At 49.3% G+C, this 15859-nt stretch overlaps 1 protein-coding gene across 4 annotated transcripts; it reads right to left on the reverse strand.

Moving 5' to 3' along the window:
• Positions 1-469: 469 nt before the first annotated feature.
• Positions 470-12717, reverse strand: LOC128342126 (uncharacterized). Of its 4 annotated transcripts, XM_053289030.1 has the most exons (8): positions 12574-12717; positions 3488-3525; positions 3092-3208; positions 2437-2527; positions 2217-2300; positions 1483-1587; positions 1014-1086; positions 470-642 (listed from the first exon to the last, which is right to left on the reverse strand). In XM_053289030.1, exons 3-8 carry the CDS (start codon positions 3163-3165, stop codon positions 554-556), a joined length of 516 nt encoding a protein of 171 aa, XP_053145005.1. In that variant the 5' UTR covers positions 3166-3208; positions 3488-3525; positions 12574-12717; the 3' UTR covers positions 470-553. The 4 variants fall into 4 exon arrangements, with proteins under 4 accessions (XP_053145005.1, XP_053145004.1, XP_053145006.1 ...); XM_053289029.1 differs by lacking the exon at positions 3488-3525; XM_053289031.1 differs by lacking the exons at positions 3488-3525; positions 12574-12717 and adding an exon at positions 6763-6830.
• Positions 12718-15859: the final 3142 nt, after the last annotated feature.

Raw genomic sequence — 15859 nt, forward strand, 5'->3', positions numbered from 1 at the left:
GTGCAACAGTCACCACAGTAACAGATCTCTTACCTGCAACACTAAGAGATCTGTTGTGGAAGGTCTCAGCAGAGTTGCTAGAATCTGGAGATGGCACAACTTTTAAAGCCAATGTATTTTTAGATAGTGCCATCACTCAGAAGGGAAGCTTGTGTTGGGCGGGGTGTGCAGAAAATGCGAAGAACAAGGTTATACACGGACATACCAAAAAAATTACACCGTGAGTGTTATGAAATGACCTCAGAGGTTATTTCCAGTCATCCTCATATACCACGGATAGTTTCCAGGTTCTGTCCAACAGTGCAAAAAGCAGTGAAGTCCACAGGGAGCACAGAGGGAGCACAGAGTACGTGCATTCTGAGTTGCCGCCATCAGGGGAGATCCTAACAGGGAGATCCTGACAATCATAACAGATCAAAAAGGGGGAGGGGCAAAGAAAATACAAAATAAAATACAAAACCATTTAAAAGTCATTGTTAAAAACAATTATGTAATATGTATGATATGTATTTTTTAAAACATAGAATTCCTCCAGGCAGATATTCTCCTAGATTTAGGCTGCTAGCATTAAAAAGAAGAGGAAGGAAATGCAGGATGCCACAAACTCCTCCTTTTCATGGAAATCCTCTAAGATGAGGCCATCTAAAGAGAAGAGAAGAGATGAGAAAAGATGTAATATTCTGATGTTAATTGACTTAGTTAAGCAGAGACTTATACATCTTGACTCAATGGAGGAGTGTCTAATGGGTCACTTTTTGCCTTGGGATTCCCAAAGCGGAAGGCAAGCATGGCTTCCAGTCTGCACAGTTTAGCTGCAAGGGCTTTGCCAGCAAGAACCATTTTTACCCCTGTGAGAGGGGTTGGGAGACATGCCCACTCGGGAGGCCTGCCACAGAGAGGTCAGAGCAAAACTGGTGCTTCTTGGAGAAACGATGACCTTTGTCGCTCAGGCCCATTCTGGGATTCCAAGGAGACAGTTTTGACCTCCCCAATTCCCTGGAAATTGGCATTACCTTTGATGGTGCTCTGGATGTTATGATGAGCCAACTGCTCTTCCTTGAGAAACAGAACCTTCCATGTGGCCAGCTGCAGAAATAGAGATGGAAATGGTTTTTTTCATGTCAATGTAACACCATATCCAAAGCAGCTAAGAATTGAAGATGATCCAGTTGGATACAAAGTTGAAGATTCCCAAAGATGTAGCGTGGCTCTTCTGGGCACTGGGCAGCTGGAAGAGACACTGGGGGGACCCAGCTCTCTTCTGTTCCTCCTGCCCCTGCTGCTGTCCCCAGGGGCATTCGGTGAGCCCCAGTGGAAACAGCCTCTCTCCAGCAAGTATGCTGCCCGGCAGCCCCCGTGTGACCGGAGACCACTGGGAGGTCTTCTTCTGAACCTGGAACTTGACAAGGGGTCCCACAGAGGATGCTGAAGCAGAAGATGAAGCAGAGGATGCTGAAGCCATGTCCACAGCAGGGTACTTACTTCCATATTGGGCAGTCTGGCCACGTGAGCCAGAGCATCAATGTAGGCTTCTCGGCCCAGAGTCTGCAGGCGGGGCTTCTCCATGTTGATGTACCTGTGGAGCTCCTGTGGGTTGAAACAGCAGCTCAGAGTCATCGCACTGGCCTAAATCATCCCTTGCCATGCTACTGAGAGCTAAGCCCGGAAGGAATTTGTCCCACTACAGGAAGATCCCTTGGTTGCTGGCCCAAAGGAATCGAAGGAGGATCTAATTCCATATAAACACACACACCCCCAATTAAGTTGACAAGATCTTCAATATTTCTGAAAGTTGCTTATGGGAGTGATGTTTTCTCTGTCTTCTCAGCCAGTTGGCTTCTAATAGGGAAATGACCTAGACAAATCTTCAATAAACTAAGAGAATGGGGTCTGCTGCCTCTTTCTGTCAGGCTACATTCGGATGTCGGAGAGGATGAAGACAGAAGCCCCATTCACACCTTATGTTGCACACTCGGACCACGAGTGGAGAGTGCACAGGGGCAGATCTGGACACAAGGACAGCAATTCATACATGCTGTTGAATACAGGCACTGCTTGACACTCCCTCTCTGTACCAGGCCTGTGAGGGGCCCGTGCCCAGGTTCACTTTGAAAAGAAATGCAACTACAGTCATGCACACAAAATCACGTACCAGTGTTCAGACACCTGCATACATCCAATACCTGATGTCCAAATAGGGCTTACATTTCACTTACCTTCAAGATGCCAATTATGTTCTGGATAGAGGTGGCCTCCTCCAGCAGCCCTCTGAGCACCTTCTTGCAGGATGCCATGTTCTCCTTCAAGGGGAGAAAGAGAATATCAGTCATGAGTAGGAGACACAACCGGTCTTGAGAATACAACATTGAAAAATCACTGCTACTGAAAGTGGTATCATGTTTTCTTCACAAGAGAAAAAGCGCAAGAAGCATTTACCTGGGGCCCTGGGTCCAGTTGGTTCAGCCCGGACACCGCCACGTTGACGGCTGCTGCCTTGAGATTGAAGGGCATAGGCGGCTTCATTTTGCTGGAGGGAGAAAGATGAGATTTCGTAGTGTGAGGAGGGCTGGAGACCCAGCCAGTGGAAGCTCATCTAGAGAAGAGGAACATGGCAACCCAGCAAGCGTCAAAAACGACGACAGGTCTGTGATGGTTTCGCTTCTTTTTTTCAAAAATGACCAATCCCGGTCTGGGGAGGCCCTGATTTGCAAAAGGCCGTAGTACTTAAGAAGATTTGTTTCTAAAAGAAAAACCTTCACATTAATGGCCATCTTTTGGGAAAGGGGAGATCCAGTTACAGATCTGGCCTGGTTTGCCATGGCCCTTCCCTGACACATCCCCCTCCTATTTAATCCCCATGGGCTATAAGCATATGTGAGTTCCGTGACGGTGTCCATGCTTAACCTCAGCAGGAACCCAGGGTCCGGATGCTTTTTGACATCCTCCATAATTTCCTAGCAGAGATCAAAGAGCAGAAGAGAGTTGGTCACTACCCACGGACTTCCTTGGGATAGCTCCATCCCCAAACACACACTCTGGACTGAGCCCTCGCTTGGGCATTCCCTTCCATTCTCTGTAGCATCTGACTCACCAGTACGGCTTCCATGGCCTCGTCCTTATCATAGGAAAGGAGTTGACCACCCAACGACCTGACGTCTTTGACATCTTCCGTAATGGCGGACAAGAACTGGGTCCAGACAAGGATGACCTGAAAATTAGAAGCACTGAACTGTTAGTAATGGAAGGACTCTCTGTGCCTTCCTGGAAATGGACCGGGCACCCTTACTTGGTGGGCTGATCTCAAGTCCTTTCTGGGGACACCACCCGCTCCATGGAATATTCTGCAGCTGCTGCTGCTTCTCAGGGAGACTGCAGAACTGGGAAAAGGATCAGAGCAGAGAGTGGGTGCTCCCAGATGGGGCAAATGCCTCTTACAGAAATGTCCCGGGCTCTGTGGAGGAAGGCCCTCTACTCAATGGTTCCCTACCTCAGCTCTGTCCACTTCCTCAAGGAAAGTTGTCAAACCTGGTAGGGAAGAAGAATGGGAAGGGAGGGGGGATTCAGGACTTGAATTCCCATGAGAAATTAAGTAACGGGAATTCCCTTTCTTGGAATTCAGGCTGGCTCCTGGGCCCCCAAGCACCAGCTGTCCCACCCTCCCCAAAGAGTCACCCCCAGTCCCAACCATTCCCCAGGAGCCTGGGGCACCTCTTCACCGATGGTGACTCCTGAGACTGCTGGGGTGCCCCGTGAGGGAGTTGGAGGTGGCGGTGGAGTCGGCTCAACCCTCTTGGTTCGTTGCAAGGACCTCTCTCTGGGGGGCTTGCCCTTGTCGTAGTCACTGGTGGGGGAGGTCTTAAAGAACTTTCTGCAATATTTGCAGACTCTTCGCAGCCTAGAAGACAGCAGGGAGAAGGTGAAAAAGCGAACCTTAAGCAGACATTGGCAGGAGAGGGGGCCAATGGGGCAGGGAAGGAGTGCAGAACAGGCGGGGCAGCAATACAGGTAGTCCAATAGGCTTCAAGGTGGTGCACCATCCTCCTTCTGGCTAAGGAATTGGGTCGAGACAGCTGCTCCAATGTCATCCGTGTCCATGACTGTAGTTGCATTCATTTTTAAAGTGAGCCTGGGCACGGGCCCCTCATAGGCCTGGTACAGATTGGAGGTGTCATGCAGTGCCTGAAAACTGGACTGCCTTTTGGTTAAATGGTTTTCATTCACCCCTCAGCTCTTTCATGGTCCTTTTCTGCACCTTTCCCAGCTCTAACATAATCTGGCTGAGCTGGGCTTATCAGAACTGCACCCCACATGTCAAAGGTCTCTGCTTCAAAGCGTTTGAGCAGCTGTCTTGGCCCTATTCCTCAGCCAGAAGGAGGACGGTGCACCATCTGGAAGCCTATTGGGCTACCTGTATTGCTGCCCCTCCTTCTGTTCTGCACTCCTTCCCTGCCCCATTGGCCCCCTCTCCTGCCAATGTCTGCTTAAGGGTCGCTTTCTCACCTTCTCCCTGCTCTCTTCTAGGCTGTGAAGAGTCTGCCATTGCTGCAGGCGGCTGTTTAAGACCTCCCCCACTAGGGACTCCACCAAGTGCAAGCCCCCCAGACGGAGGTTCTTTAAACAGAAACACTTGAGCCAACTCCAGCACCACCTCCAACTCCCGCAGGGGGGCTCCCCGGCAGTATCCAGAGTCGCCATCAGTGAGGAGGTACCCCAGGCTCCTGGGGAATGGTTGGGACTGGGGGTGACTCTTTGGGGAAGGTGAGACAGCTAGTGCTTGGGAACCTGGCAGACTTGTGGGTCTGAATGAAAAGGCCTTTGGCGAGAAGTCGCTTCCCTTTGGGAGATGCTAATCTCTCATTATTCATATAGGCTGGCTGAATCCCCGTTTGTTAATTCCAAATGGGAATCAAAGTCCTTAAACCCACCCACCCCGACTCTTCTTCCATTACAGATCTGACTACTGTAGTGGAGAAAATGGGAAAGAGTTGAGGTAGGGAACCATTGAGTAGAGGGCCTTCCTCCACAGAGCCCAGGACATTTCTGCGAGAGGCATTTGCCCCATATGGGATCTGGAAGCACCCACTCTCTGCTCTGATCCTTTTCCCACTTCTGCATTCTCCCTGAGAGTGACTCTGACACAATTAAAAAGAAATCATTAAAAACCACCTGATTTCCCAATTGCTCTGTTGGTTGAGTGGTGGGTAGCACCCATCATGCTCAACCTGCTCTGGTGCCCTCGGAAGCCAGTTATTTATTTATTTATTTACTTATTTATTTGAAACATTTAATATACCGCCCACTCAGAAGACTCCGGGCGGTGCACAATAACATGCAGACCAGGCAACATTAAAAATTACATTCTAAATTAAAAACTAAAGTAACTAACAAAAAACAAATAAGTAAAATACAGGGCAAAAGCCTGGTGAAAAAGAAAAGTCTTCAATAGAGATTTGAAGATCAGTAAGGAAGGAGCTAGACAGATCTGAAGGGGAAGAGTGTTCCAAAGAAGTGGGGCAGCAACCGAAAAGGCCCTTTCCCGGGTCCTAGAGCCCCAAACCTCTCGTAAATCAGGGACCGACAAAAGGGCCATCTGAGATGAACTAACTGGATGGGATGTAACTGGAAAGGGAGAGGCAGGTCTGTAGGTAGACAGGCGCCAAGCCCTGCAAGGCTTTGAAGGTCAGAACCAGGACCTTAAATTGAGCTCGGAAGTGAATAGGCAACCAGTGCAATGACTGCAGGGGAGGTGTTACCCCGTCATATTTTCTGCCACAGTCCCTTTCTCCCCACAACACCAACTCACACACAGACCACCAAACCAGAGCTCTAGGAAGGAAGGAAGGAAGGAAGGAAGGAAGGAAGGAAGGAAGGAAGGAAGGAAGGAAGGAAGGCACCCAAATACTGATTTTGTCCATCTGTGATCTAGGAAAACCAGATCGTTATTACACTCAGTGCAGAGAAAAACACATTACAAAATCAAACCTCTTTGCCTCTCCTGAGGCGCAGCATGGAGGAGAAAACCCCCCAACCAAACCATCCTGGAGAAGAACGTGAGAGTCCCCCTGGGTAGGAACCTGCAAAGGCATCAGGTGTTCAGGTAGGTCAGGTAGGTCCAGCTCAAGCTGCCTCTCTTTCAGCATATGCTGAGCCTTTTCACCCCGGTGGAAATGGCCGACTATCTTTTGGCACTTCTCCACAAGAGCTGCCATGGGAACAGCAGGGACCCGTAGCCAGGGGATGTCCCAGGGTGTACATTGAGGCTGCCTATGGGCCTGATCAGGGCCTTTGTGGTGGGAGCCCCCTATTGCAAGTGACCTTCGAATCCTGGAGGCTTGGGAGCAGGAGCAGCTGTTCTGCTAGCCGAGGGCACGCCAGGCCTATTGCTTCCAGCAGGAGAAAGGACCCTCAGGTGAAAGGGGTCGCAGGTGCAACAGCATCACCATAGTCCCAAGACGCTTGGGGTCCTTTTCCCTGCTGACCCATGCCCTGCAGTAGGTGCAGACAGCATGTAAAGGGTCACTAAGGCAGAACTGGAAGTGATCCCACACCAGGCTGCCACCATGCTCACCGGCCCGTGGGTGGTGAGGCTGCTGGTTCCTTCAGGGACCCCACCATCACAACTGGAGACTGGCATTGCTAAGGGGGATTGGGGGCATGGTGAGACCCATCTCCAAGCGAGACCACTCTGGTTGGGCTAGCAGCCAAAGCAGTCGGCACCTCCTCCACAACATGTATTCAACATCAGTCAGTCCCTGCTCATACCTTTGGCTTGTTCACACAGAGAGATGCAGCAAGTTCTCATCATCACTGGCAAGAAGCAAGCAGCCTGGCCTCTGTTGGAGGGTTTCCTTGTCTCAGGTTCAGGATTACATGTCAAAAGGATCTTCACTTTCAAAGACTCTTCTAATCGGAGGCACCTTCAGCAAGTTTCAGGTCTAGATGCAAGTGCCTTACAGTTCTGTGTCCCCCTTGTGAGGAACAAGCAGGCCCGGTGCTACCGTTAGGCCAACTAGGCAGCAGAGTGCAGACCTCAGACATCAGGGGGGCGCAGAGTGTAGAGTGTCAATGTGTTTGCCTAGGGCGCAAAAGAGTCTTGCACCGACCCTGGGAACAAGTGCACCAACATCCTACCGTTGGTTTTTTCTGCTAGTTAGATTGTCTTCAACATGTTCCAAAGCCCAGCTTTCTAGGCCATATGGAAGTTTTGATGCTGTCCATGAGATGTATTTGACATTACGAGAGGGAGGGAGGGAGAGATTAACCTCTTCATTTGTCTCTGATCAGGAGCCTTCTGTGCTCCTTTTGAATAGGGATGTGCACGAACTGGTTTGGAGGCCATGTTGGAGGCGGACCGGTCCGGCGGTCCAGCACCGAGGGGGGGTCTACCTTTAAGGGCGGGGGGTAGAACTTACCCCTCCCGCCGCTCTTCCCCCTCCAGTGCTGCAGTTTAAAGCGAAGTTTTTTTGGCGGCAGCGAGGAACGCTACCGCCCCTGCCCCCATCGTTGCCCGGAAGTCTCCGTAAGAGCAGCATGCATGCAGCACCCCCCCCCGCCTTTAAAGGTAGATCCCCCCTCGGTGCCGGTCCGGACCGATGCACATCCCTACTTTTGAATTAGGTCTGCAATACTGTAAGGAAGCGACTATTATTAGCTCTGCTGTGGAATACAAAACTACACTTCTCTTTAAGATATGACCATGTTTGTTACCACATGAGAAACAACAGACGGAGCAGGAAGAAGTGTCAATCCAGCACAGAGCAGCATGTCTTGACACCATGCAGAACTCAGTAGTGAGAATCCCAAGGAACACATTAGAAGAGAGCCTTTTCTATTGGAATCCTCAACTTCAGTTAGAAACTGTTGTTACAAGCAAAGAAGTGTGTACTGTCCCTCTCCTTGATCTGTCTGACAGCCTTGAGGTGCGTCAGGGAGATGAAAGAGAAGACCATGAATGGTTTGGTGCAAGTGTCATCCACAGTAACATACAAGAAGCCCACGCGCAAGCCTGTGTTGCCAAAGAGCAGAGCGGAGGGGAGGGCCAGCAGACCCACACACCTTTCTCCTCCGCCTGGTAGGCAGGCTGGTCGATGCAAGTCTCTGTGCTTCTCACTTTGGTGGATGGCACCTAGCAGCCAATGCTGAATTGCACCTCGCTTAAGTTAGAGTTCAGGGTGAAAGTGGCACGAGCTGGTAACCCCCGAACCAAGTTTGTAATCTCCAAAGCCACAAATTCTTCAACACAGCAAAACACTCTTGCTTTCTCTGTGTAATTCTTCATTAAGTCTAAACCACTCTTTCTCAACCACTGGTCCGTGGACCAGTGCTGGTTTGTGAGGCATTGGTTTGTGAGGCATCTATGAGGCATCACTAATAAAAATCACCCCCCAAAAAACCAATTTTGGGCTGGCAGGGGCCACTGGGACCTCTCCGGAGCTCATCTCCAGGCAGCCCTTCCTGCTGGATAACATTCATCTCACTTCCTTGAAATGAACATTATCTGGGAGAGAGCCGCCTGGAAATGAGCTCCAGAGAACTGCCCAAAATTGTTTTTTGGGAGGTGCCTGGGGGTGGGGTTGGGGCTGAGGAGGGCAACCCCCTCACTAACTGCTGGTCCAGGAAACTGTGCATGAATAATGTACCGGTCCTTGACTCCAAAAACATTGAGAAACACTGGTCGAAAGCATCCCTGTTGGATGCTGTCTCCTTAGGAACCTTGGAATCTGCCATATACTGAGTCAGACCATTGGTCCATCTAGCTCAGTATTGTCTACAGAGACTGGCAGCAGCTTCTCCAAGGCTGCAGGCAGGAATTTCTCTCAGCCCTCTCTCGGAGAAGCCAGGGAGACCAAAGCTAGGAGTCAGGCACTGTATGGCACGCAGTTGGGACCCTATCCTTCTTATAAACCCCTGGAGGCTGTGCAAAATCAATTTCTTAGGACAATACTAAGAGCACCAAGATGTACTCATTCTGTGACATTGAGATTTGATGTGGGTGTTCTGAGAATTGAGGCTAGAGCTTGGATGTTGATCCTAGCATTTTGGCTTAAGCTAAACTTCTTTCCTCAAGGATGGATTTTGGCCATTTTGGCTGATACTTTTCAGTCTTCTTTGGCCCAGGCAATCCATGCTAAAATTCTTTCATTGGGATTCTCCATGGATTATCTGGTTTTGTTGAGCCATAATCAAGCTCTACAGGCTCTGAAGCAGAGAATCCTGGATAATGAAAAGCAACACGAGCTTTCCATGATCCCAGATCAAAAACAGCTGGACGGCCAATGTTCCCCAGCCCTGCTTTAGAGCAAGGTATGACCTGCTCCCTTCGGTTGTGCAGGCGGGGAGAATAAAGAGTATACCTAGGGAAGATAGAATCTGCCCTTGTGTTTATAGGCAGATTGAAACCATCCAACATGTATTGCTCCCCCCTTGTCTGTTTTACAGAGAGTTAAGACCCTCCCTGATATCTCCTTGTCTGGCACCCTCTCCAGGATGCTTAGAAGAATTTTGTGTCTCTTATCTTTGGACAGATCAATCTCCATCTATTACATATAAGGTGGTGAAGTTTTGCTCTAATGCTATGTGGTTACGTCAGTTTTTTATTTCATGCATATGTTCTTCCTGAAGTTTTAGTTTCTATTTCTATTTCTTGTTAGCAATTGCTAGTTAAGTCTTTGATTGGTACTGTATGTGACTGATGTTTTATTATTTTCTAGCAACTGTTAATCTTTTGTAGGATTTCTTGATTCTCCCATTTGTAGTTGTTTTATAAGCTGACCATGGGTATCTATCTATCTAATATGCCATTAAAAAGTAAAAACCTCTGCTAGAAGTCAGTGAGCTGGTTTTGTGGTTGTTGTTAGCAAATAGGCAACAACAAATCTATTTTGTGAAAATATACCAATAACAACATTGAGAAAAATCTACCAGCACCTGGAGAATTCTCCCCACCCACCCCCCTTTCCACCTTCATTTTGTCAGTGCTGTGTCATTTTTCTCCCCCTCCACCCTCTCCTGCTCCGTAGTTGTCCAAGTCGCTAAGTGAGGTGGCATGAAGAGGACCAGAAAGGGCCAGCACCAGTGTGCCTCCTGGCCATGAAGGAGGAGGATCCATGGATAACAGGGCTTGCTTGTAAAGCAGAACCCTTTATAGCCCTCCCAGAGATGGTGATATGAAAGGAAACCCCTTCATTCATTCCCTGGGCCTGCTTTGGATCTTCTTTACAGATATCATGGGAGCATTGTGGAATTAAAAGGGCATGGCTGAAGTTGTCCTCCGGTTGAATTCAAACCCAGTTATCCATGGATCCTATATCTGCAGTTTAGCATATCCATGGTGGGGCAATTGACACCCGACCTCAGCGTACACGGAAAAGAAATGGTTAATTTCCATGTATCCATGGTATGGAGATGCCCGAAAATATCCTCCAAGAACATTTCCAGCTGCCATGTTGTAAAAGGGAGCTCATTTACTTTTTAAAAACACTATTTTCTGCCAAAAAACCCCCCGCTGAATAATGGAAAGGACTAAGGCGGGGGTGGGTGGGTGGATGGCTAGTAGTAGTGTGCAAGGTTCGGTACGGGCAGAATTGAAAAGCCCTCCGGACCGGTTCAGAATTCCGGCGGTCCGGAAGTTCGGAATGGCGGGGGAGTGTCTCTTTAAGGGGGTGGTGGTAATACTTACCTCCCCCCCCCGCCGCTCTTCCCCCTCCGGTGCTGGTGCTTTAAAAAATCTTCTTTGGGCGACAGAGTTCCTCCCTGCCGCCCCTGCCCCCGTCGTCGTTCTTCAAGCCTGAAATGGAGAAGAGCTAGCGGCGTGCATGTGCCCTGTGCGATGCGCGCGCTCGTCTCTGCCGCTGGCTCTTCTCCGTTTCAGGCTTGAAGAACAACGACGGGGGCAGGGGCGGCAGGGAGGAACTCTGTCGCCCAAAGAAGATTTTTAAAAGCACCAGCGCCAGAGGTGGGTGTGGGGGGTAAGTACTACCACCCCCCCCCTTAAAGAGACACTCCTCCCAGTGCCGGACAACACATCTGTAGTTCTGTGCACATCCCACAAGGCTAGCTGGGTGCCCGCAGAGCACAATAGGGTGCATTATTTCTCTCTTTTAAACGTTCTGTGGCCATTTCCCCAGCAATTTTTTCATTGACTTAATGCCTTGGTATATGCCGTTTCGGAATCGGTGGTTGTAGCGGAGAATGGAACCCTCCCGGATACTGAGGTCCGCCTGTATATCCCGTCCTTGAGCGGTATGGGATCCAGCCACAGACAAGCACACTCTTCCAGAAACATACAAACTGGGACCGAGTGTTGAGATAGTGCAGTACAAGACTAACAAGAAGTCTACAATGGGGAAGTGACTGAAAAGGTGCAGCTTGACACACCTCCTCACATAGGCGACAAGGAGAAGGAATGGCCAACTTCTGCATCCGATAGCTGTCCACACTGGAGCCAGTGTGGTGTAGAGTTGGACTAGGACTGGGGAGCCCCGAGTTCAAATCCCTGTTCAGCCATGAAGCTCATTGGGTGACTCTGGGCCAGTCACTCATTTCTCAGCCTAACCTACCTCACAGGCTTGTTGTGAGGGCAAACCTAACCACAGACACCGCTTCAAACACAGGAAGCAATGAAGAATCCACCTTCCCTTTTGATGAAGCCCCCCAAAGGTAAACCAAACCGACAGAAAGCAGCTCTCGTCAAGGAGGTGGCTGCACCGCTGCTGACCCACCAGGCATGGAAAGGGCCTTGATGGATGCTCAGCAACTCCCCTGTCTTTGCGGTGCTGGGAAGTAAGCAGAACCAGGGAGTTTCATTAGACTCCTGGTGGGCTATGAGGGGTGGGGGTGGCACAAGCCCTGCAGATCTGGACTCCTGGAAACATTTGTCCATCCAGGGCAATCTCAGAATCAAGATCGGGATGACACTAGTGTTAGTCTAAAGGTCTCGCAGAAGTCGAGATGTGGTAACTCCAATCAATGGACAGCTCGGGCTTCACGGAGACTTCCGATCTTCGGTCTTGTCTGTGCCTTCCATCCTCCTCCTAGTTATCTCCCTCTGGGATGGATGGTTTGTCCCCACCCCCCTAAGAAACCCTTTAAAACATACCAGGACGGCAACACGGATTCAGCACAAGGCATTCGCTGCCCACAGTTCTGGCTGGTGCCCACAGAGAGAGGCAGCAAGGAGGACTCACCATCCCTCAGGCAGGAAGAAGCCGGTCTTTCCAAGCCAGATCCCTTTCCTCCTGTGTGTGTGTCAGGACTCCTGCCAGAGGCCCAGGGGGAGCGGGGAGGAGTTCCCTCACTGGGGTGGGACCCTTGCCCGGAAGGGGTTCCCAGGAGGCTGCTGCCACCATCCACTGTATTATTTTGATGTGGGGAAACACGCTCCCCATATCCGGTGCCTGGGGGTGGGGGATTAAGGGGCCCAACCCTCCCCCAAGGGCTGAGCAGTCCTCGGCCTCCAAAGGCAGGTGCCGAAGGCAGACCCAGAGCAGCCAGGATTTCGTTTCGGATTCCAAGGAAAAGTGGTGCAGTAAGGACTTTTCACCAAAGAGATGACCAGAGAGAGGTCTCAGTAACCTGGCAATGTAGATCCCCAGCGATCCTCACAGAAGAACCACTTCCCTCCAGAGGCCTTGCACGGATGTCCTGGTCCTTCTTCCTCACAGGCTGCGGCCTTCCCATCTCCCCAGCAGCTCTCGGCCTGCTTCTTCCTCGGGGTCCTCCTCCTCTCTCCTCCTCCTCCTGGGACAGACTCACCAGGAGACCAGAGCTTCTGCTGGGGGTGGAGCCAGGAATCCCGCCCAGTCCTCTGAGCTGGTCCCTTTGATTTGGCTCTAAGCGAGGCCTAGTCCTCCCTCCAGTCCTTACACTGTAATGCTACATTGTGCGTTATCACCTCTTCAGGATGACTAGTCCTCATTGTCCTAGATGTCACTGACTGCAGACGCCTCCCTAGCTGAGCAATTAGCTGGCCAGCAAGATTCCCGGGAAGAGGCAAAGGGTGCCCTAACAGCTCATCCAGAGAGAGGAGGGGGGTTTTGTTTGGTTGTGTAGCACCAGCCTTTCCAATCACACAGTCACAATTGTTGGAGATGGAGTTCCAGTGCATCGACCTCTTGCACCGACCTCTTGCACCAACTATCCTAATGATGACCACTAGGGGCATTGGGAGTAGAGGTCGTGAGTGGGGGTCTCCCTCAACTCTTCTATCTGCCTCTACTCTATGAGCCCTGATCTGACTCTTCCGCACTTCCTGTGCTGATGAGACTCAATCCTTCCTTTCCTCTTAGAGAACCGATGGAAACATCTGTCTCCCTCCTTACCTATTCATCATGTTGGCCTTTAGATTAGGGTTAGGCTTTCCTATCCAAGTGTACTTCACCAATCAATGCTTAGTATTCAGTTCAACAAGAATCTCCATGCATTTTCTCTAAAGAGCTGCAACAACTAGACCATCCTCTGCTACCTACTCTGGAACGGGAGTGTGTGCTCATTCCTTAGTGCTCTGCTGCTTTAATTAAAGCAGCAGCATTTTAATTTTAATTAAAATTAACAACCTTCAACAACAATCACTGACGTCTGTGTTCTACATTGCTTCCTCTTTTGCCTGGTTTATTTTTCTTCCCTGCAGAAAATGTATGGAGGCTAGAAAAGTGATGTTCCCCTGACATTTGCAAGAGTGGGAAAGGCAGAAACACCACTGGAGAGACACAACCCAATCAATCAGGGCGTCTAGAAGGAAGGGCACGGCCTGCTCCCCACCCGTTAAAATGTTGAAAGTTGATCTTTATGGAAGGCTGCAGTGCCCAGGCTGACGCCTTGCCTGCACATGCTCCAAGCAATGTGCTTGCATGGTGGCCCGTTTGAAGAACTACTCCGCGAGAAAGAAAATAAGATTCCAAGAGCAGAATTACATTATCAATTGATTTATTTTATTTAATGTATTTCTGTACCACCCAAAACTTATGTCTCTGGGAGGCTTACAATAAACAGTACACATTATATAAAAATAAAACATTAATAGAATGTATTGTCCTTGGTATGAAAATGTGAAAGCCACCAATTTTTGTGTGATACTGAAAACAAAATCCCGCAATTAATACATCCTTTATTGGGTCTTTCTGGCAAAATGAAGGGAGCATCTCAGAACGGAAAACTTCTTCTGGCCATGACTTCCTGATGGGGGAAAGAAGGGCTGGATAAGGGCCACAACAGGTGGTTGTGTCTTATAGACAGGTCAGTCGAGCTGAATGATGTCTTCCCATTCATCAATGGGACAGATCCCATTGGCCTGTACATTGGGTACTGTGGTCTTCCAGTCCCATGCCTTCACAGGTATCTTCCATGGTTGGCTTTGATGTACTGGAGGGCTTCACACGGTACACGTACCCTGAGTTCTATGAACTCGGTCCAACAGAGTGTGGATTTGGAAAACAGGGACCTGTGTAACATAAAGGACAGGAGGGTTAATGGAATGCATTTTTTGAAAAAGCCTTGCCATGAACTGGAGCACAACCTTTGTGGAAAAGCAAGATCTATATAGTAGTAGTGGTGGTGGTAGTAGCGAATAATAAGAACATTCTGCTTCCTCCAGGAAGGCTGACAGCAGGATGCCATCCATCCTCAGGCAGTCATAGCTCTACATTATTGACCCTTCCAGGAGAATTAACACTTCCTGGGGAATATCACTCAGTCAGTTTCATGGGAAAGCCAGCATTTGTCACAGGTGGTCTTAGTCCAAGTGTAGCACACTCTCTAGAACGCTGCTCTGGCTGTAAGCATGCCGCACCATTTTTGAAAAATGCTGGAACCAAGCTGGCCCTCATACATACAGATGATATTCCCCAGGAATTGTAGATTCTCTTGGAAGGGTTAATAATGTGGAGCTTGACTGCCTGAGGATGGATGGAATCCTGCTTTCAGCCTTCCTGGGGGAAGCTGGTTCTTACTATGGACTACTACTATTTATAGACTGCTTTTCCACAAATGTTTTCCAAAGCAGTTTACATAGAAAAAGAAACACAAAATGAGGGGCCTCACTGTTTCCTCAACTGGACTTTGACTGTGGTTTGAAACACAGTTAACTCTTTCTTCTAGCTCCAACACAAGGTTGGTTAAAAAGAAGAGAGCAGGTTGTCTTCCAGGCAGAACATGCCCACCATTCCTGACCTTCTCATTGAGGAGCCCTTGAGATGCCTCTGTGGGATCCCAGGGTCCCCCAAAACACAGTTTGAAAACCCAGCTGCAGACGATGCAATTGCTTGATGCCTGGTGGGCTCTTTCTTGTTTACGCTCCCTCCACCAAGACAGATGCTCTGTGCTTCCTGGGAGGAGCATTTCATCTTAGGGTGGGCAGATAGCTCATTTTCTTCCCCCCAGACATGGAACCCAAATCATACTAGAATATTTTGCCCGATTTGCCCTGTATTCCTCCATTCCACACGTTCACATCATCTTCTCCCTGAAAAGAGAGCTCCGAGCTGTCTTCCACTTGTAAGGGAGACAAAAATACACCTTGTATGAACAAAAATATTTCATAGAGGCTGCAGTTGAGCACTGAAAACACACAAAACAAAGAAAATGCTACACCTGAATTGGTCACCTTTGCGCATATAACCTCTGCTACAATTTGAATGAGACGTCTCTAGTGGATTTGAAGATATGCAGAGATGCAAGAGCCAAATGGAAAGAATGTTGATCCCCCCACCGACCCCCAAAGCAAACAATTTTAATTCATACATACATATTCACCCAGCTCATGGCTAAATGTCCAAAACAACAACTCCATGGAAAAGCTTTGCGCTTGAGGTGATATGGAGGTTGCAATTGTGGTGTTGTTAGGGGAGCCTATTCAGAGATGCGA

The sequence above is a fragment of the Hemicordylus capensis genome, chromosome 2, assembly GCF_027244095.1.
Source record: "Hemicordylus capensis ecotype Gifberg chromosome 2, rHemCap1.1.pri, whole genome shotgun sequence".
NCBI lineage: Eukaryota > Metazoa > Chordata > Lepidosauria > Squamata > Cordylidae > Hemicordylus > Hemicordylus capensis.

Coding starts and splice junctions, on each gene's coding strand:
- LOC128342126 (XM_053289028.1), bottom strand. CDS start 6,209: ATGGCAGCTCTTGTGGAGAAGTGCCAAAAGATAGTCGGCCATTTCCAC. Junction 3,209..5,982: donor GCCTCAGGAGAGGCAAAGAG/GTTTGATTTTGT, acceptor TCTAATTTTCAG/GTCATCCTTGTCTGGACCCA. Junction 2,301..2,436: donor AACTGGACCCAGGGCCCCAG/GTAAATGCTTCT, acceptor CTCCCCTTGAAG/GAGAACATGGCATCCTGCAA.